At 39.6% G+C, this 23,055-nt stretch overlaps 2 protein-coding genes and 1 long non-coding RNA gene across 5 annotated transcripts; 2 read left to right on the top strand and 1 right to left on the bottom strand.

Moving 5' to 3' along the window:
• Positions 1-963: 963 nt before the first annotated feature.
• Positions 964-4,594, top strand: LOC102717739. 3 transcript variants are annotated; one of them, XM_015841089.2, is made up of 4 exons: positions 964-1,254; positions 2,343-2,401; positions 2,481-4,045; positions 4,115-4,594. In XM_015841089.2, the coding sequence occupies exons 3-4, from the start codon at positions 3,024-3,026 to the stop codon at positions 4,317-4,319; spliced, it is 1,227 nt and encodes a 408-aa protein (XP_015696575.2). In that variant the 5' UTR covers positions 964-1,254; positions 2,343-2,401; positions 2,481-3,023; the 3' UTR covers positions 4,320-4,594. The 3 variants fall into 3 exon arrangements, with proteins under 3 accessions (XP_015696575.2, XP_015696577.1, XP_015696576.2); XM_015841091.2 differs by lacking the exon at positions 964-1,254 and having other exon boundaries at positions 1,433-2,401; XM_015841090.2 differs by lacking the exon at positions 964-1,254 and having other exon boundaries at positions 1,907-2,401.
• A 10,733-nt stretch (positions 4,595-15,327) lies between these two features.
• Positions 15,328-16,291, top strand: LOC102701103 (basic leucine zipper 43-like). The gene has a single exon (XM_006660675.2). It carries the CDS (start codon positions 15,441-15,443, stop codon positions 15,987-15,989), a length of 549 nt encoding a protein of 182 aa, XP_006660738.1. The 5' UTR covers positions 15,328-15,440; the 3' UTR covers positions 15,990-16,291.
• Positions 16,292-17,451: 1,160 nt separating this feature from the next.
• Positions 17,452-22,011, bottom strand: LOC102700924. Its single transcript, XR_005812479.1, has 5 exons — positions 21,912-22,011; positions 21,683-21,777; positions 20,069-20,172; positions 18,087-18,141; positions 17,452-18,020 (listed from the first exon to the last, which is right to left on the bottom strand). It is a non-coding gene; the product is annotated as an uncharacterized LOC102700924 (long non-coding RNA).
• Positions 22,012-23,055: the final 1,044 nt, after the last annotated feature.

Raw genomic sequence — 23,055 nt, 5'->3', positions numbered from 1 at the left:
ATATTTTTATTGTTAATATAAATAGTAATATATGTGTGACTAATTTATTTTTTTTAAGTTTTTTACAACTTTTTAAAATAAGACAAATGGTCAAAGCATTGGGCATAAAAACCGAAAAACGATTTTATTATGGGACGGAGGTAGTACTAGATTAAATTTATTTTTCAGTTTTTAGATACAATATTTTGACTCTTCATCTTACTTAAAAAAATTATGATTAATATTTTTATTTTTATTAGATGATAAAACATAAATATTATTTTATGTGTGACTATTTTTAAAAAAATAATTTTTTTTAAATAAGAAGATGGTCAAACATTTAAGAAAAAAAATAAAAAGTTTTTAGGGACGGATGGAGTACGTATCTAGGCAAAGGCAAGGCAAGCTGGGACTTGGAGCGACCGGCCTACCGGTGCCGGCCGGCCGACCGTACGTGTCGCCAGCCAACGGCCGGGGTGGCGGGGAGCGACGGGGCGACGGGCGCGGGCGCACGTACGGCCGGCGCCCTACGTTTCACGCTGCGGTTGGCCAGCGCCGGCCACGTACGAGCCCCCGGCCGCGCGCGGTGGACTCCTGCTACTCCATCCATTTTTCTGTCAAATCCTCGCATGCAAATCGCACTTGCGGCGGCAAGAGAGAGCCCCTGCAAGCATCCGCAAGTGATCGATCGGACTGGACTGGACTGGACAGGACGGGATCGGGACGGGTTGGATTGGACCTGCATGCCATGAATATATTTAGGGTTAATTTGATCCATGCCATTGTAATTTGTCATGATTAGAGAAATGACATTACTATTTCTAAAACTGGTCTGGTGTCATCCGTATTATCTGAAATTTGTTCCATGCCACTAGATTGACCAGAGTCAGCTTCTAGCCATACCGTATTTTTGTATGGTTAAAAATGCCCCCGGTCCTCAGTCTAACCCTCTCACGATCCCCACGGCTGTGCCATTCCCCACCACACCCCATCCTTACTCAAACCATAGATAAAACACCGACGGCGGGGCGGCGAGGGCGGCGGCGACGGCAGTGGCGTAGTGCGACGCGACGGCAGCGTAGTGGCAGGAGTCGGGGGCATACCAAGTTGCGGCGGTGAACCGGGAGGCGGTGGAGGCACAGTGGGTTGCGGCAACGGCGAAGTGGATGGAGGGCCCATGATGTTCGCAGGAGGAACTACGGCCCCTTCCATGAGTGCTGCACCAGCGATGGCCGCTGATCTTGGTGGGTTGATACCACCTGTAGCTTCGAATCCGTAAGTACTATCCCTTTATGGTTTTATCCCTTTATTTACTTGACATTGTTCTGAAATGAAATGATTTCCGTGTATGCGTCTAGTCGTAGGAATGACTTGAGTTTGATAAACTTCTTTTGGTAGGAACTGGTTCTCTACAGAGGTTAGGATTGAAGGATATTGCATGGTAGATGCTGATGGTAGAAAGTCATATACTGAGGGTGTTAACCGGCAGTGGGTTGTGGATCCAGAGACATTTACAATGAAATTCTTGATGAATAGCCTAAGTGTCGAGTTAACATGGGGTGAGAATCAATCTCCTACAGTGTGGGTTGTGGATCCAGAGACATTTACAATGAAATTCTTGATGAATAGCCTAAGTGTCGAGTTAACATGGGGTGAGAATCAATCTCCTACAGTGTGGTACTTTGATAGGGAGGTTGGGGAGGATGTGAGACTACTTAATGATAATCAATTGCCAGGCCTCTTTGAAATGTATCAAACAGATACACAATTCCATTTGGTTGTAGCTATTCTTGAGAGTAGTAAGGCAGACCAATTTGATTTTACTGTGTTTGAACCTATACGTTTTATCCCTCCAGAGGATGACAGAAACATATGTTCTGATCAACCTAGGGTCAGCACTGTCCTGCCATTGCCCATTGTTGAGAATGTTGGTTCTGGAGATGATGCTTAAAATGTTGGAGGTTCTGAGAAGCCTGCAACAGAACAAGCAGAAGCTAGAGCACCTGACATGTTTGACAATGATGAAGAGTATGTAGGTGTAGATGATGAGCATATTTATGTTCCTCAAAATTCAGAGAATGTCCAAGCTTCTGAATACACTGACCATACACCCACAGAGCCTGGGCAGTCTTCTCAGTCTGATGCTGTAGGGGATGGAGCTCCTGAAGCACAGGTGACTGATGAAGATCCTCAGGTTCTCAATGTGATTCATGATCCTGAAAATCCCAACATTGTGAAGGATGCATTATTCCCTGACATTGTAGCATTCAGAAAAGCTATAAGGCATTATGCTATTAAAAATGGTTTTTCATTTGCCCCTGGTTTGAAGACAGATCCAACAAGATTTTTAGCAAAATGTGCAGTTGATGGATGTCCATGGCGCATACATGCTTCTAAACTACCGGGTTGCAAAGTAATAAAGGTATGGATGTTAAATTAGGTTGAAATGTCTTAAATTCGTGTTTGAAGTCCCCTGGCCTAACTGTGAGAATTTGGTGCAGATTAAAGTACTACATGCTAAACACAACTGCCCATCAACCAAACTTCATGAAAATAAGATGGCAACTCAGGGCTGGTGTGCTGACAGGCTAGCTGATTGGGTGAAACAGAACCCAAGGAAGAAAGCAAAGGATGCAAAAGAGAAGCTTGAACAAGATTATGACATCAAACTTAAGTACTCTAAGGCATGGTCTGGGTTGAAGAGTGCCCTAGAACAAATCCATGGAAAGTATGAAGAGAGCTTCTAGTTTCTGTTCAACTGGAAGGCTGAGATTGAGAGGATTTCACCAGGTACAATTGTTGAAATTGATTTGCAGAAGCTAGGGAAGAAAAATTGTTTCAAAAGAATCTTTATTGCTTTAAAGCCATGCATAGATGGGTTTCTTAATGGATGTAGACCATACTTAGGTGTTGATTCCACAAGATTAGTTGGTAAATACACAGGACAGCTTGCATCTGCCACTGTTGTAGATGGACATAATTGGCTATTTTATGTTACATATGCTATTTTTGATTCTAAAACGGATGACAATTGGTTGTGGTTTATGCAACAACTCAATAAAGTCATAGGAGAACCTGAAGGCTTAGTAATTAGTACAGATGCATGTAAGGGTCTAGAGAAAGCAGTAGATGCAGCATTCAATAAAGTTGAACATAGGGAGTGCATGAGACATCTATATGCAAATTTCATGAAGAAATACCAACGTCCAATCTTTTCTGATCATCTATACCCAGCTGCTAGAAGTTACACTGAGGATAGATTTAGATGGCACATGCAACAAATTTACCAAGTGAAACTTGATGCAATAGAATACCTTGAGAAACACCACTCTAGAATTTGGTATAGATGTGGTTTCTCTGAGGCTAGTAAATGTGACTACTTGACAAATAATGTCTCAGAGAGTTTTAACAACCAAATCAAAGGTATGAAAGGGTTGCTATTGCATGAACTGGTTGACTCACTTAGGGAAATGATTATGGAGAAGATGGCCCTAAGAAGATATGTTGCAAGGAAATTGCAGGATGGTATCCTTCCCAATGTGATGAAAGATTTGAATAAACTTACTAATAGTTTGAAGGTGGTCAAGGTAGCTCGAAGTGATGATGGATTTGCAGAGATTACACTTGTTGAGGCTGACAATAGTACCAAGAGGCACACAGTCAACCTAGAACATCATACATGCTCTTGCAGGGTTTGGCAGATCACAGGAAAGCCATGCAAGCATGCATTGGCCTGGATTTGTACTAACAGACATAGTATTGAAGATTTTGTCAGCCCCTATTACAGTGTTGCTATGTTTAAACAAGCATATGCAGGGAGGGTGCCACCAATGACTAATAGGTCTCAATGGCCCATTATTGATATTGGATTCAAGGTTTATCTACCAAAACAGAAGAGAGGGGCTGGAAGGCCTAGAGTTCAGAGGATCAGAGATTGTCTTGAGGCTGGCAGAAAGAAAGTGTTGTGCAGAAGATGTAAGAGATTTGGTCATTTTGAGAAAACCTGTAAGCTAGCAGAACCAGCTGCTAATGAGGACATGGTAGTCCAACCCAAGACCAACAAAAGGTAATTTAGATAATAATCTAGATTTCTTTGCAGTTATAGCTAAGCTAAAATCAATTTTTTTGCTTTCAGGAAAAGACAGGTTCCAACAGGGGATGCAACTTCTTCTTCTTCTTCTCTGAAGAAGCAAAAAACTGCCCAAAAGATGCAGAGTACCACGCACAAAAAGAAGACCCCAAAGAAGAAGAAAACCCCACAGAAGAGAAAGGAACTAGCTGCTTCTACTGCTCCACCAGCCAGAGTTGTTAGAAAGCTATCAGATTGGCTTGGCATGTGAAGAAAGCATATATCGAGCTTGCTTCAGATTTTGCTACTCACTGGACTTGTTATGTATTTTGATGAACTTGTATGTGTGACTAGTAGAAGAGTTGTTTGCTGTCTTTTGTTGAACTGGTTATGTATTATATTTTGTTGAACCAATTATGTACTAAACCTGTCTATTTTGAGCCAGTTGCCTACTGAACTTGTCCTATGACATGCTGTCAACTATGGTTACTGAACTGGTTATTCCAAACCAACCATATGTGTGCTCTATGAAGTATGCTTACTGAACTGGATAGTAACTTGCATTCAGATAATTGTTTGAACAGACATGGTGCTGATTCATACATAATTTTGCATCATTTTTGGCACTACACATGTCAGAAGCACAAGAAATTTTTCATTCAGATAATTGTTTGAACATACATGTCATTTTTGGCACTACACATGTCAGAAACACGGTAAATTTTGCATTCACATAATTTTCGTACATAATCTGTATTCACATAGCTATCATTCATACAAAATACTAGCAAGGCTTACATACAAAACAAAACAACCCCGATTCATGTTTCCCTCCATAACAGTGAAACCAACAGAAAGATTACAACAACTACCATCATACGCACAAATCTATTACTTCTAATCTTTTCTTCTTCCAACTTCTGCCTGCATTCATTTAGTGCCTGTGAAATACACTCTATTTCTGCTTCTTTCGCTTCTAACACTACTATCAACTTGTAGTTCTCGGCCTCCTTGCTTGCTATAGTACTGCTCAAACTGTCGTATTTCTCTCTAAGAAATTCGTGCTCCCCAACGAGAGAGAAGTCAACCATCCTCTCAACGTACTCGTTGAGGAGGTCTTCCCATATCCACAGTGCACACCTATAGTTCTAGAATGGCAGCAAAACTTAACAAATCATAGAAATTGAAATTGTTCGACATGGTGAAAATCGGGTGAAAATCAACTCACCTTCCCTCCACCGCACTGGAGCCACCGTCAGCCTGGATTCCTAGCACTGCCTAATTTGAACACCATTGCAGCTTGACCACAAGCACATATAAGCTCAGGGATGGAATCAGCAACTCCCCTGGCCTGAGCACACGTGGAACTACATCTCGTAATAGTTGCTTGACGTGGCTCATCTCCGCCATCCATCTCCGCCGTCGTTGCGTCGCTCGCCGGTGCCGTGTGGTAGCTCGCCAAACAAGCAGAAGATAGGGTTTAGGGTGGGGAATGGCACAGCCGTGGGGATCGCGAGGGGGTCCGTCGCCGCCCCGCCGTCGTTGGTGTCTACCTAGGGTTTGAGTAGGGATGGTGGTGTGTGGTGGGGAATGGCACAGCCGTGGGCATCGTGAGGGGGTTAGACTGAGGACCGGGGGGCATTTTCGACCATACAAAAATACGGTATGGCTAGAAGCTGACTCTGGTCAATCTAGTGGCATGGAACAAATTTCAGATAATACGGATGGCACCAGACCGGTTTTGGGAATAGTAATGGCATTTCTCCAATCGTGATAAATTGCAATGGCATGGATCAAATTAACCCATATATTTACGGATGATGTAGCCTGCCCTCGTAGATGGATAATGTCAAAGACTAAGGTGGTGTTTAGATTGAGAAAAATTTTGGGAGAAGTGTCACGTCAAATGTTTGACCGGATGTCGGAAGGGGTTTTTGGACACGAACGAAAAAACAAATTTCACGGCTAGCCTAGAAATCGCGAGATGAATCTTTTAAGCCTAATTAATTCGTCATTAGCACATGTTCATTACTGTAGCACTTATAGCTAATCATTGACTAATTAGGCTCAAAAGATTCATCTCAAGATTTCTTTCGTAACTGTGTAATTAGTTTTTTGGTTCATCTACGTTTAATGCTTTATTTAGGTGTCTAAAAATTCGATGTAATGTTTTTGGAGAAAAAAATTGGAACTAAACAAGGCCTAATTTCCACACAAAAGTTACTCCCTCCATCCCACAAAATAAGGGATTAGGACTATTCACTTATAATTTTTATCATTCGTCTTATTTAAAAATTTAGTGTAAATATAAAATTTATAAGTAATATTTAAACTACTTTTAATAATAAAGAAAATAGTAAAAAAATAAATAATACTTTTATTTTTTTTAATAAGACGAGTGGTCAAATATTACCAATAAAAAATCAAAATCCTCTATAATGTGGGACAGAGGTAATACTTAAACAGTTCATTCCATCCATTAATTATTGTTTATGTGTTCTCAACAGGATCGAGCTATATTTTTTATAAGAGTGAAGTGCACCATCGGTCTCTAAACTTATGTGCATGTGTCGTCTAGGTCTCTGAACTCTCAAAATGTATTTTTGGGTCCCCGAACTTGTCCGGGGGTGTCATATAGGTCCAAATGGGCTCTAACCCGCTCCATCCAGTGCAGTCCCTAATATAATTGTGACATAAACAGTTACACTAGGATCGTTCAATGCAAATCTAGGTGTCTAGATTTTACATGCCAATGTTCACACATGGTAGATACCATTCAGGTTATTGTGGGTAGCGACATAACTATAGCATAAGATCTCAGCCATTCATAGGAAAAATGGATGACCACGATTGCATGAAGTAGGGATGAAAACGGATAGGAAATGGTCGGAAACCACCTTTACCGTTTCCGTTTCCATATTTTTTTCGGAATCAAAATCAAAATCGGAAACCTTGATACGAAAACGGAATCAAATATTATTGAATACGAAAATGGCTCGAATTTGAATCGGAGCGGATAAGGTAACGGATATTTATCGTATTATAAAAACTCTCAAACCGAGGTTTTAATTTTTTTTTCTAAAACAGTAGATCAAATTTCAAACATTAGCAACTAACCACAACATTTTTTACCATTACAACCAAGTTCATAAGTCAACTTCTTAATGATTATCTAAATACCAAATTATTATAGTAAATACAAATCACGTAGATTATTATAAAAGTTCACATATCATATTATAAAGTTCACATATGATATTATAAAATAAAATATGTGTCATACAAGTTGATACAAAGTAAAGTGATTTTATATGTTTTTTGATTAAGGACTTAAGGCTAACTTGCTGAAGTGGGCTGGGCCATTTTGGTTGATATTGTAAATTTATGTCATATAGGCCTGCAGAAAAATTCTGGAAAGTTTCCGAGAAAAATTCCAGAAATAGTCCGACCGATTTCCGACGGATAGTGCCCTTACCGTATCCATTTCCGTTTCTGAGAAAAAATTCTGAATTTGTTTCCATTTCCGATAAATTCCAAAAAAAATTTGACCGACAATTTCCATTTCCGAAAACTGGTCCGGAATCCGGAAAGATTCCGAACCGTTTTCATCCCTAGCATGAAGTCCCTGACATGTAGCTTTAACTTTGACTACACTATATCTCAATCCCTCTCTCACATGTTCTACTCCATCTATGATTCATTCCAAGTTTCTCCTTAGTATCCCATAATTTAAGGTCTTTAAAAACAATAAGATATGGTCATACAATTTGAGAAGTTATTGCCCTTATTAATTTGTGTGTTTCTAAATCTTTTTTAAAGATGTCAATGATCCAGTTGTGTGGAAAATAATCTCTTCATTCATAAATACTTCTAAGTTATTTAGCAACAAGCAAGGATCGGATAAGGATAAAAATTCTCTTTTAGTCAAAATGTTTTGAAAAATAATCTCTTTGTTCACAAATACAAGTATTTCTAATATGGTTAGCAACAACTAAGGATCAGATCAGAATAAAATTTCTCTTTCAGTCATTTCACGATAAGAACTATCTTTCAAATCATTCTAGTGGTCAAATTTTGAAAATGTTTGGGTCCCCATTCTAAGCACCTGATCGACTGAAAATGACTAAATTCTCATGCATTAGAATTGATTTTCTAGAGCGAAAGGGCCTGTAGCCTAGTTACAGAGGCCTTAGTAGCACTTGAGATCCTGGGTTCGACTCCTAGTTGGAGCGAATTTTTCAGGATTCTAACGGTTTTGTGCTTTCAGTAGTAGATGACGTACCCGTCGACAGCGAGGCGTCTATGGTGACTTCGTCAGTCTCTCCAGGATGTGCCGATCAGGCTTCAGAGGTGCTCATAGGGGTAGGGTTTACGTGCGTGCGTTCTTAGGGGAGGAGGGTGTGCATGCGTTGTGAGCGTATGTGTTGTACTGTGTTCTCTCAAAAAAAGAATTGATTTTCTAGAGAATTTTAAGTTGTACAAAATTTAAATCATGAAATGCATGCATATATTCGTGAACGGATGGGAGTACGTCCAAGGGATCTAATTAATTAGCTAGTTTTTCTATTTGGCTAGTGCATGGGTGTTCCTTCTGTATTGAACACCTAGTGCTTACTGGCCTAACGGCTCTATATATATTTTTTCTCTTTTTTATTCGGAAGAGAAGAGAATACTAAAAGGTAATTCTGAATATGAAGATAAGAGTGACGTTTTAATTTGTATAATATGATGTGTTCACTCGAAGATTAGATTGTACATAACAATAAAATTATTATGCGTATCAAACGTCCCTATAGAGTGGTATAGCTAGATTTTTGTTCAGCCATCCCGGGATTCTTGCTGCCCACTAATATAATCGTATCTGGAAAAAAAATCCTTAAATACTGAAATTATAACAGCATCACACACCATCCATGAAAGCAACCGATGCTAGCTAGTGACTTGTTCAATCTTCTCCTGTTTTTTTTTTGGTCTATTTTTTGCAATCTCTTCGGTCTTCTAACCACCTTTTCCTCTATGTTGCATAATTTAGGTCATGGATCATGCATCATTGCCTTCCTTTTTTTTTTTGTCTTTCACTGGGATCATGTGCTAAATTGTTCCCATTGTCTACTGATCCAGTTTCTGCATAAACAGTTCGGCCGCCGATGCATATATATCTAAGAGTGATGTTACTATCCTTGGGCCCATTAATTAATTAATTCCCACGTAAGCAATAGCATTTAACCCTGCATAAATTGACGCGTGTGGATTAATCATAGGATTTAGCAAAAAAAAAAGGAGCTTGTGTTTATCATATATCCCAGTAACATTGAGAATATTATACTAAGAGCAATTTTACCATTCTTGAAAAGATATCGAGAGACACCACTGTTTTTATATAAAATTTAGTACCTCTTGATACCTTAGATAATAGAAGATACTAAATTTTACGTAGAAAAAAATGATACCTCGGGGTACCTCCTATACTACAAATATACAGATGTGCCACGAGCTGAATTGAGCACTAGTGAATCAAGGCAGCCGCCTGGAAGTTGTTACGTACCTATTGGCAGCCAAGAACATGCAAGCATGTTGGATGTGCATCCATCCAATTCCGGTCACTAACTCACTATGGCATATGGACATCATTGTTTAGGAATAGAGGTATGGATTAGCTTTGTATGTGCCATTCAGAAACTTTGAAAGCCCAGAGGAGAAAAAAAATCAGATTTTGAAAGAAGGCATTTATAAAATTTTATAGGTGACACTACACCATAATAACATAAATGCGGAAAGCCGGAAACTCCTAATTTGTCGAGATAAATACTACCACAGTTTTATAATATAAGACTTTCTAGTATTGTTTAGATTCATATAGATGATAATAAATTTAGATGTATATATAAATAATATACATTGATCAATAGATGAATAAAGACATAACTAAAAAGTCTTACGATATGAAATAGAGGGAGCAGTTATCAGTGGTAAATTATATACTGACAAAGATAAGTAGATGTTACTTTTTTTTTATCGGCATACAACGGCCTATGTACATAGTATGGGTTCAAAATTGCACTCATTTAAAGATGGTAATGCCCTGGCATATTGCATTCAGATGGAGCCGGCTACAATTTGTAAAGAACAAATTTGAACCAGAAAGATGAACATTCTGAACTTATTGTAGAACGGAGGGAGTGCACGTTTTCAGGAGTCATCTGTGTACATTTCACCCGCCTAAGTTTTATAAATTATGTGCAACTCCCTCTATTTTCAAGAACAAGTCCCTGTTTCATGCTTCAGACAGCATGACGATCAGTCCGGTTGCCTGTAGCCTTTTTTCTGTCAAAGACTCAAAATGAAAGAGGAAAACTGTTTTGGAGACCAGATGGGGAACACATGATAGACCGTATGATAGAACATTTTCAATGTAGCTTAGCAATGGCAGGCAAGATAGATAATGGAGAACACCATAAATGTGGCAGCATGAGTTCATAATAATGCATAGCAGTTGGAGTCTCGACCCCCCAGCATATCATCTCAAGTTGATGGGGAGCTCTCTTTTTCTTAGGCTCACTCATGGTCTTTGCAACTTTGCCTTGAAGAAGATGGTACATCGGTGCCTCCTCAAAGCAAGATATCAATATCCACCAATTTTTGTGGCTTCTGTTAATCCCACTTTCTAGGAGCAGATATGGTAAGAAATGATTAAGAGTTGGAATAAGTTTATCTTTCAAAGAGCATATACACTAAATATTTGTGAGTATTTCATCTCAGTTTGAACAAATACAATCAAATGAATTTTTCCTTGTACTTGCTATTTATAAACTTCTAACATAAAGAGCAACCTAGCTACAGGGCTCAACCTGGGCAAATGGTCAGGCATCTGAAGTGAACTCTATAGAATCTGAACTAAAATTTAGTGAACTCGATAAAATCTGAACTAAAACTTGGTGCTAATTTGGAATATAGGATTCTCAAAATACATGATATGAAAAATATAGGATTGGAGTGCTCTCTTGATCTAAATTCTATGGATTGGAGAAACACGAGAAACTGCAGGAACAATCGTTGGGATCAAACGCAAAAAATATATAGAAAATTAGAAGAGAGATAGACACAGAAATTTTCCGAGAGATTGGACCCCATGTTGAAAATTCTTGAAAATTTCTATGTTTTGAGGTATTTCTAAGGGAATATATAGAATGAATTATTATAAAATCTTTAGATAGTGACAATGCCGAAGCTTAAGTGTAGTTTCAGAAAGAGAGAGGTGGTTAGTATGATAAAATTTCTTTGTAGTAGCTAGGGGACCTCAATATAGTTTTTCTAACGTTGGGTGAGGATGGGATTGTGGGGCCATACTCCAGTATAACCTCCATGAAGCTCCACCCTTTGGATAAATTGGATAAGACATGTTCGATTTCTACTGGTATTGAGAAGAGAAAAATGCAAGCGGACGGACACTAGCACAAGCGCATGAAAAATGTAACAAAACATAAAATAAATTGAGAATAACTTTACGCTGTCTGCCTATCGGAGTATATTATCGTTATAAACAGTCTCCTGAGCTGTCATGTAGAGATCTTTAAAGATGGAAGCCATCTCAGCCTGAAAATCTGTGGCGATCAGTGTGTGGAAGGAAAACCGAGTTGCCCTACAATATATCAACAAGTGAGATGAGATCTTCCGTATTGTACTTACCACATCAGTTTCACCCACTTTTCTGAAACGATACACGGTTTATCTTCATTTCACGGCTCATCTTCTTCCAGGTCCAATCACATGAGCTTTTATCCACAACATAGCATCCAATTCTTTTGAGTGTGCATGCATGCAACTGGAATTAATCCCATTTGGCATTTTTGAGGGGCTTCCTACAAAGAGTTCCAGGCTTAGGCAGCCCATATCTGGGAAGCAAAAACATCATCAGGACCCCAGCCAGGTGTTTCTGTCTCACACTGTCACTTGGCATATATTCGTTGATCGTCCCAGTGACAAGACTCTGTTGCATGAATGGCGAATGCACCTGCACAGCAGCACAGGTGAGTCCTAAGAATTCTCTCAAAAAAAAAGGTGAGTCCTAAGAATATGTGGGTGTAAAGAGGAGAGACAGTCTTCCAACCGTGCAAAAAGCCTGAAACATCTCGAAGAACTGACGCTTCTGTGCCTCACGCAGGACTGGTTTATTCTCTTTGTTTTTCTGAAGACTAGGACTGATTTTTATTCGGTGCAAACATGACAGCCATTATGTGAGTTGCAAGTGCATCATCAGATGAAATAAAGCGGCAAGGCACTGGTGGATATGGTGGTGAAGCAGTCGATGCGTGACTCTATCTACCTAGGTTCAAATTCTTGTACCTACAAATGTTACGCACACGTTGATGTGCTTTGGATAAGATTTTAGTGAGGTGAGCAATTTGCTGCTAGTTTCAGTCTATTTAACATTGCGGTATTACGTGGGTTTGTGTGCGTCTTCCATATAATTAAAAAAATTAAAATGGAATAAAGCAAAGTCACCAGACGAAGTTGATAGCAAGACTGACCAAGTGGGAATTTTAACTTCTTATTAATTAGCTAATTTCCAGCATTCCAGATTCCCCAATTCTCAGGATTATCTTTGCTTCTTTTTTTTTTCCATTTTTCCTCTAAAGATAATTGCGTTACCTTGTAATTCATTCGTTGACATATTAACAAGCTTTTTTTTTCCCTAGTTTTCCCTAGAACTGACAAGGACTGAAAATTCTATGGAAATGAAGCATATATTTTCAGAAGTAAAAAAGAGAACATAAAACAAAAATCTAAAGTACACACCTGGTGCTTGCAGGCATATGCATGGCTGTTGTTGTTGCTGCACACATTATTTTCTTCTTAACGCGAAGATACGCATCTATTCTGCGTATTCTCGAAAGAGAGAAAAAGTAATGCACCAGTTGAACTATACACACTCGCTGTTGGCTTCAGTTCTTATCTCCTTTGGTGCCCACTCCTTTATAATAAAACGAGTACCCACAAAACAAAGTCAGTCACTGTTCCTGTTTCAGAAAAGCAGATCTTTGAGCCACATAAACGTATATACTATGCATACGACAATTGCATAAAAACGAAAACGACGCATTCGACAAAGGCATCACGAGAGGGAAAGAAAATAACAAATAATAATATAAAAGGTAAGAAGCTGCTTTACATAATGTTCGTGGTGATCGTGGTTAAGTGTCCTGATTAGTGGCCATCCCTCGGTGCTGCGGCTGCCACTCTGATAGAACGGAAGCCCAACTATCCATTTCGGCCAGCAGGGCACTCCCGGCTCGCTGGCAGGTGGGGCCCACCGCAGCGGTGGATGGTCGCCTCAATCATCCAAAATCTTCATGTCCATGCTTTTGCAAAAGTGGGCAGCTCGATGGCGTCACATTCCCCAATCCAATTGCTTATTGCTGCCACAATTAGAGCAGCTGCATTAGGTCTCTGTGGACAATTAGGAACTGCAGGTGCATGCATGCATGCATGTCAAGTTGAGCTTATTGCTTTCGGTACAGGAATGGAGCTTGGAGAGTTCACAAAATGGAATAGTTAGAAGAAATCAGAGAATGACTTTAAAAAAAAAAGAAGATTGACATACCTGGAGCAAATTTCCTTGTTCTTTGCTTCTCTCCTTCCCACAGAATTATTTGATTTTCAATTATAAAATAAGAGCAAATTTACCATCCTTAGAAGGTACCAGGAGGTACCACTGTTTTCTATGTAAAATTTAGTACCTCCTAATATCTAGATACTAAATTTTACATAGAAATAGTGATATCTTCTGGTGCCTTCTTAAGGATGGTAAAATTGCTCGTAAAATAAAGGTGTGATAGAGGCTTCCTCCCCTGTTTCACTTGATTTTTTGCAGTTGTCACATAAAGTTTTGTAGGTTCCTTTTCTCCTGCTCATTTGTTTCTTTCCAAAATAAAGAAGAGAAAGACCTTATAAGTATCAGGGCTCAAAGGCATGTATGCAGCAGCACATCCACGAATGTGGATTATATGTTGTCCTACTTGTTAGGTCATGCTATGTTCTTTGCAGACTGTCAATCTACCGCTACAGTTGCTGTAATAGTGGTACATTAGCTACCAAGATAATGACAATACAAGCATATATTTTGTTAGTATGCCTTTAAAAAATGAATGCTCAAGTATGATGAATTATTGATATTAAACCGTGATTCGTATCAATTGTTAAAGTGCCATTCCTTCAAAAGAAATTGCTGAAGTGACATAACCCAAAGTGCTATAAAAACGCCCCCATGCCTTTATATAAAAATCAAAGGCAGGAAATACACATTAATCTATCTCTTAGGTGTCATACCCCTATGCTAGAGATGAAAAGTTATACTAACCAGTAACCACTTGTGAACAAAATCTTAGGGGTGATTGTTTGGCTTTTTTATGGATAAGTCAAAAGATATATTTGTAAGCGAAAAATAATTTATGAATAAAACTTGTATATATGTATTCTTAGCGATCTAAAAGCCAAGGCTAGAAAATAAACTTCGGTAAAAAAATATCAAAATTAACTCTAAATTTAAGGTTAAAAATTTAAATTTTGGCTTATAAATATAAGCAAAAGCGAAAAGATGGAGTGTTAGGTGTCATACTTACACAGTGCGTGCTGTCACATGTACAATTCTAAATTGAGATGCCCATAGCTAATCTACTTCATTCTCTAGTGGCCTAACAGTCTCTGTTCGTTTATTTCCACAGTGGCTACCAACAGGTAAAGTTGTATGTTTATCCAGAGATTTCATGCAACTCGAACTAGGTACAAGATTTTAATATGTAAACTAGTTTGGATGATAAGAAAAAGAAAAGGAAGAGCATCTTAGGGGAGAATACATTACAAGGTAAAATTAATGTTAAGCATGAATGAACTGGAATAAGTTTACCTTAGACAAGACGCAAGTCAAGTCATGGAAGCAAACAAAGGGAAAAGAGAATGACAGTGGTTCTCTCTCCCCCTCTTTTTTTAACGAATGGCAATGTTCTCTTAAAAAGCAAAGATAGGGAGGTAGGAGAAGATTAATGAGCCACAACTATAGCAGGCATATTGTTTGGATATTGTTGGCGAGAAAGATCACCGTCATGGCCATGTACCAAATCGACAAAACTAAAGCAACCGTATTCTACAAATACAAGGAGGGGTGGAGGGGGGGGGGGGGGGGGGGGAGAGAAAGAAGGTGGTCTCTCTCTAGCCATAGGCAATCAAAAGCACCTTTGCCACACTATAAAAGGCACCCACCAACCCATCGCCTCCTCCGCTCAGAGAGAGCAAACTCTTCAGCAAGCAAGCAAGCAGAGCCGAAGCAAATTAACCCTCGCCATCTACTTCTGGCTCCAAGAGTTCTCCACCAAGCAAGCGAGCAAGCGAAGCAGCCATGCTGCAGCACCATTACTATGGCGAGGTTGCCAGCCTGCACTGCCTCTCACCCCCAAGCCTACCATTCAGCTCCCACTACCACAGCAGCAACATGATCACCACCATGCCATCCTCCCCCTTCCACTTCCCAGCGGCTACCATCTGTGAACCCATCCAAGAAGTGCTCCCGGTAGCGGCGGCTGCAGGCAATTGCCCAGCCGGCTCAGGCAGCACCGACGACGCCTACCAGATGGCGGCGGCAGAGGAGGAGCGGCGGCGGCGGAGGATGATCTCCAACCGGGAGTCCGCGCGGCGGTCACGCATGCGCAAGCAGCGGCAGCTCAGCGAGCTGAGGGGGCAGGTCGTCCACCTCCGCGACGCCAACCGCCGCCTCCTTGACGAGCTCAACCAGGCAATGAGGGGATGCAGTGATGTCCACTGCGAGAACGGCCGGCTCAGGAAGGAGAGGGCCGAGCTCCAGGCTAGGCTCGAGCACCTCATGCAAGGACAGAAGAACACCTCGCCGAGCTCCTCCTCGGAGCCATGCGAGAACAATGATACTGAATAAAATCATTCTTAATTATCTCCTCATTTTAACTACGAGGGTTAATTATTATTAGTAGTATATCAAATAAGACATGTTTTGAGATGCTTCCTTCGGCTTTTTTTTTCCTTCTAATCTTTTATGTATGGGAATATTCTAACTGCCCCATTATTGACATCTTTTTGTCAAGGTGGCTAAGATAAATATGGATTGAGCCTATTGGCGAGTTGACATTGATTAGTAGCAATAACATATGGATATCGATGAGAAAACAAGAAGCTGCAGAAAAACAACAACAAAAGAATTCTTACCATTGGTTTGTTAGCAACGGACGATGCTTTCCTCTGAAAATGATGTGTTTGATGCCTTTGATGGGCTGCCCATGTCGCTTCAATAAGCTTTCCTGCTTCTGCATTTTTTTTTTCAGCAGTTGCTCAATAGCTGTATTTCCATGAAAAACTAGAGGAAATATTATTTGAATTAAATCATTCATACCACATAATAAAATGAACTTCCCTGAACCTTATGAAATTCTTGAGACAAACCAAAATATCATTGTTCAACTTTAAAACAAAATTGGATGCATATAAATGAAGATTTTATTTGCTGAGAGAGCTAAATAACCTAACATGCACATATATGATGCTTAATGACTGTCAATGACTGCACATATATGAGCTAAGTAACGGGACAGATCTTCTTCCACAAAATAATACCTTGTTCAATTCTGTAGTTATTGCATAGTGGAAGAAAACATTTTTACCTTGCTCATGAGAAAAAACAAGTGTCCGCAGCAGGCTTACGTATTGAATTCACTGAACCAACCAAACATTCAACTCATTCAATCACAGATTCAGAAACTAGATATTATATTGATGTAACTGCTAATACATCAATTGAATCGAATTCAGTAACATGGCAATGATTGTCAATGACAATAGTAGGTTTCAGGTATTAGCACACAATTCGATTTGCAACCGGCAAGTGTGCCATTAAATCAACGCTGTCCAAGCTTGCGTGAGCATGTTAGTACAAAATAGAAAGGCATAGGCAGTAAGATGTTCACATCACAGGGACCAAGCAAAATTGCAAAGGTGACCAGAAAGCAAGAGCTTGACACACACACACAAGTGGGCAGCCTGGGACAAGCACAATATAATTTCTTTGCAGTGGTGGGGCTTTCTGTTTTATACGACAAGAACCAGAGAACACTACAAAGTTTCGACAAATATTAAGAATTTCAACAAGATATTAGAGTAAGCTTGCAGATTACCTATTTCACACTACCAAAAATGGTAGCATAAGATGTCCAAACGTGTAGTCCTAAAGGACTGAAATAATTTCAGGTGTGTGAAAAATATCTGTATTTAAAGGAGGGACCAACAGGAATAATGGAATCAACCAAAAAACAAATATTGAGGATATGGACATTACGGATGAGAAATAGGAAAATTACCATGAAGTGTGAAAAGAAGCACCATTAGAATGTCTCCCTGGATCATCAATCATAGTGTAAGCGACCTGCTTCATGCTTTCATCTACTCGGTTGTCAAGGAGTATGTAGTCACAGATAAATTGAACAGTTACATTCAAAATAGAACCTAAGTTTGGAGCACAGGTTTCGGCAACCAATGAATGCTTCACCAGAAATAGTCTATAATACATCAACCACAAATACAATGTTTCTTGCTACAGATGTTACTGGAACCCCAGTGAATGAATCTAGCATTGCCCACAAACATGCGCAGGTTGAATTTGCCTTTCAAGGTAACTTATATGCTTCAGGTTGCGTACCTTCAGACTTCAGAGGAACAGAAAACAACCAACTAGCCTACTGTTATCCATCAGGTCTTCTTGGATAGTTGTCTCTTTCCAGGTGTTAGATTGTTCTCTGTGGCCAAAGTGTTTGCACTATTCTTTGGTGAGGAATCTATTCTAGGAGAATTGTTCTTGGCGGAGGAATCTGCTGTCAAGGATGGAGAATCACTCCTCTCACGGCTGTTCTTCTCTTGAAAAAAATTTACTGGGTTTGCAAATGATCTTGTACATGGCCACCTACAAACAAAAATATTGTTATACTGAAACTTCACGTAAATGATGAGAAGTACAGAGGAGACATACCTGCTGGACTGAATAGTTTCTCCTTCAACAGTGGCTTCTGCTTCAAAGACATTTCCTGTTAACAGAATGAAGAAAAACTATGAGTAAATATTGACACAAGGTATAATAAAAGAGTAGTAGATGGTAAAGACCTATTAATCCTATTAATCATGAAACAATCATAGAATATTTTACTTTGAGGAATAGAGGATAGCCTCCTACAGCAACAGCAAAGCAATATTTCAAAATACTTAAAAGAAACTCACTTTTCCGTTAGAACAGTAGGGACGCCTAGTGAGGTGATTATGTTAAGTTATAGAGTATACTTAATAACGGAAGAACATTTTCTATTTAAAACAGTACATGCACTTCAATCGTTTTCAGTAGGAAATTACATGATGATCCTCTTTCAAGCCACACGGCAGATTGGCATCCTCAACACACTGATGCAGCAGGTGGTGGGAAGGGGAAGAGCTTACAAGAGATGATCAGATGACATTCATTTCTACAGTCATTTGCCATAAGCATCATAAGAAGGCTGTAACAAAAGGGAATTGGAGGCATTGGTGATCAGCACCTTCAAGGACATGCCACAAATGCCACATGTAGGTGAGTTGGTAATTGACTTCTTGATGAGGTTTGCATGTGTTCATAGTCTATCCTTTGCAAGCAGCCAGGTGAAAATGAACATGCTGAGGTGTGACATTCCTCCAGATGAACTTCCAGGTTGGGCATTCTGTTGTGTTTTGCATGTTCAACTTGTAGATTGCTTTATTAGTTGTCCGCTTGAGACTTAATTTTGCTGACTTTCCTATCAGATCCCAAAATGAGTTGGACATCTTGCATGAGGAGTTGTAGGAGAGCATGTTCAAGCTTTGGCTGACTTCTTAGTAGGGTACTAGGAGCCTATCTGGGCCTTGTTAGTCCCAAGGTGACTACTGGCTTTTGAAAAGCTAAATATGCAAACTGAGCAAAAATATCAGCCTAGTAACGAGTTGTCTCATTCCATAAGGTCACCTTTTCCTCGTTTTTTTTCCTTTTAGGGCCGTACCTATGATTACGAGGCCCCCGAGAGAAACACAAAATGGGGCTTTATATTTTAGAAATATCATTAAATAAAGAGTAAATTATATTGATGGTGTTGGCTCTCTGCCCAGGTAGAAAAAAATTGCCGTAGTGCAGTGATTCAATTTTATTTACTAAACGGAAAAATGCAATCTTTACCGCCTAAAACTTGCGTTTACATTGTCATTATAAACTGCAGTTCTTCAAGATTGCCATAATTTTCATCGAAATATCGAATGCCTTGTGGAGCCAAAGAAAACAAACTCGTTCTAGCCAAATCAGTAAAGAAAGATGAGGTAACTTTTGCAAAATGGAATTGGAAGTTCAGAAACATATTGGAACGCATTCTCTTGGATTGACATGTGAAAATTTTGGGGCGCTGTACGGTCACTCAACTCGCAAGTGCTAATCAACGGTCTGGGTTTAAGAGGACTTTGCTGGTGGAAGCTAGTAAGTGAATGGAAAATTCATGAAAAATGGCAGCTTAGCAGATCCATGCTAAGATGGCACTCACTTATTGTTAATAGGTTGCAATAGATATGCTCCCATAACCATACAATTTTTAGTGTTAAGATGTTGACCAAGTGGATAACATGCCATGCTTCAGTTCAACATTTTTTAGAAATTTCAGGATAAACTTAATCCAAAACAAGTATAGTATTTCATCCTCCTTTTGTTATAAATGATTATAATTAATTTCAGAGGTTCTGGCCTCCAAATGAAGGAAATGAAGAATATTGCCCTAAATTCATCACCTTTTCTCATCTATTCATAGGCTTTTTGAAACAAAAATGATGCATTGTGAATCAATAGCAGACCTCTATAGCATGAGACTGAAAAACTGGCATGCCTGAATGTGATTAAACAAGTTTAAAAAAAAGTATACACTTATTCTAGGTAATATTTGTACTGCATGAAGATGATGATTGCACAAATACCTCCATCAAAATCCTTATTAGAGAAGTATTTGGCCTTCAAACGGGCTGCAAGTATAGCTTGATATTTGTTTATCTTCTGTTCATGCTCTTGGATTTCTGCTTCTCTGCACATGATACCACAATAAAATATTTTACCATCAAAATTCGTTATTTCTTACAGCAACAACAAGCAGAACACCATGACAGAGTAATTTCTATATCAAGTATGAGCCCATGAGGGCCAAGTGTTCCAAATTCTATATAGAGCATGCCTTGGGGGTAGTGTGGAGAGGGATTTTAGTCTTCTTGAAAGTTCATATGTACCAACTTGGTCTTCTTCAAAGATCTGTATTCACTTTGTTGCCTAAAAACCATCAAAGGTTTGAATTCGAACAAAGAGTTAAACTATTTTACCACAGAAAAATTTGTATGATATAAATTTTTGAGTACCTTTAGAATTAACAGAGTACACTGCGCTTGGCAATATATCAAACACAATTAAATCCTTCATCAATTTCTGACGTTCTATTTCTATTGTTCATTTTCTCACATGGTACTATTCTAGCTCCAGTTGTAAGAAAATTATATGCCACTCTAAAAAGCAGTAGTAAACTGGTACGTAATAATAACCAACAGTAATTGTAGCAGAAAATTTAACATCTGCAGTGATGATATCTGCAAGCAAATATGCATGCTAGTCCTTCAATTTGTCATAGAAGAATATATTTTGTGAACTCTGTTTTTTTTTTACACAACTCTGCCTTTTCTCAATCTGTTCTCAAAACAATACATGTGCTGACTGCTGAATCTTCTTTGGCCTCTCTTTTTTTAATTAAAAAAAAGCTGTGTGACTTTATTGGCAGCCAAACAGGTCATAGCACAATTTACATAGTAAAATCGTGCAAACCAACTTCTGAAGGGTGAGATTTTATTAGAAAAGGTGATTGCGACATCTTAATTCTGCAAGATGCAAGATAGAACAAGTGAAGTTGCAGATGCTAAAGAGATCAAATCTAACAAAAACTGGGTGCATAGGCACGGAATCTAACTTCTTGCTTTTATATACTAGAGGACAAAAGTTATGCATAGTCGATTTCAGAATTCTCCATATGTTGGTGAGAAACAGCATAATTGACCCCCTAACAAGTGATATCTATGAGTTCTCGACACAGTTTTCTGAAGGGAAAAAAAACGACCCTCCGTTTGTTAGTGACTCGCAAATATAGGATTACATAGCATAACAGTATTATCTTAGCATATCCGAGCACTGTGAAGGTATCTGACAACTATGACATATGAAGTGATATACTTCCCTATGCACAGTGTAAACCATAAAACTGATAAGGTCCTCCTGGCATAGTCATCATGTGCACAAAGAACACCATAATACTAGTAACTATAAATGGCCTCATCTTATCGTTCTACTCTCGCCAGCATTGTGCGACAGCAATACAAAAGATAGCAACTACACATCAGCGCGTTTACAGAGTTCTCCGTGCAATATTACCGGCAAAAGAAAAGAAAAAAGAAGCCTAACCGTGAGTAATGCAGCGTTCACGCAAGCAATTACGCAAACACAGAGCACGCAATGCAGTAAAAGCAATGAGCCTAGTAACAGAGGAGGTCGCGAATTACGAGTCATCTTCACGCAGCAGCTGGGGCTTCGCCTCGTCCTCCTCCTCCTCCTGCACGGCAACAACCACGGCCGCCGCGTCGTCGTCTCCCCCTTCCTGCGGACCGCGCAAACAGCGTAAAAACCCCGGCACAGGAAAGCAAGCGCCCGCCCCGGAGAGCGAGGGGGGCAGCCGGACGCAACAGATGCGAAGACACGGAGGGGGGGGGGGGCGGCGTGTTGGGACGGGACCTTGACCGGGCCGTGCTGCTGCTGCTGCTGCTCCTCCGACGTCGGGGCGGACGCAGCAGCGGCGGGGCTCGCGCCACCGCCACCGCCAGCTGCTAGCGGCGCCGCGGGTGCGGCGGCGGCGGCGGCCGCGGCGGGCGGCCACGGGGAGGAGGACATCGGCGCGGGGAGGCCGACGTTGGAAGAGAAAATTTTGGCCGCGGTGGTGTTGGTGGATCGGTGGAGGGTGCCTCGCTCCCCCTGCTTATATTATTACTACCACCCTCGTGTCCTTCTCTAACTGCAGCCTCGTTTTATTTTTTGGATTATCGGAGTGGTTTTGAATTTTTGAACCAGATCTCTGATATTTGTACAAAAGGTTATTAAACACCCCGTCTTTTATCCTATGCTTATGCCTATAAACGAAAATTTAAATTTTTAATCTTAAATTTAGAGTTGATTTTAGGATTTTTCGTCAAAATTTGTTTTTCACCCTTAATTTCAGATAGATACGAATATGTATATAAAACTTTTATCCATAAATTATTTTTTTATAAATATATCGTTTGTTTTTTCATAAAAAACCTAAACAATCACCACCGTTATCTCTAACAGCTGATACAAAAATTTCTAAAGTGAATTCAGCTAGCCGTAGCAATGGTCAAATTCTAGCGATAAGAGGTGTGTATAGAACTGTAACATGTCACTGAGCTCTTTGGCTATCCTGATAACCTGCTAAATTAGATATTATAATCGTTAGTGAAACAGGGAGGTTATACATGTGCATTAGGAAGTAGGAACACTAACTTCTACATATGTTTTTTTTAATTGCTACCTCTTTTAGACATTTGGTTATAGAGAAGTTTACGAAAATCCCATAAAAACTGGGTAGTTCTTGTGGTTGTTTGTGATTTCGAGGTGGCTCGAAATTAGATCCGAGGGAAATTTTAAATAGATTTTAAGAATTTGTTTAAATTTGGATCAAAATTTCCTAGTTTTTATATTTTGTGGAGGTCAAGTGCGAACCCTGGTTACAATCATTATTGTGCATCCGTATGGGATGACAATATACACTACTCCTAGATAACATTATTTCAACGTAAAAAAGTTTGAAGCTTTTATGTTGACTAATGGCTCGTTATCACGGGCGGATATAGGAATAGGGCAG

Source organism: Oryza brachyantha, chromosome 9, assembly GCF_000231095.2.
Source record: "Oryza brachyantha chromosome 9, ObraRS2, whole genome shotgun sequence".
Lineage (NCBI taxonomy): Eukaryota > Viridiplantae > Streptophyta > Magnoliopsida > Poales > Poaceae > Oryza > Oryza brachyantha.
Note: the sequence above shows the minus strand (reverse complement) of the source record. Positions and strands in the feature narration are given on the sequence as shown.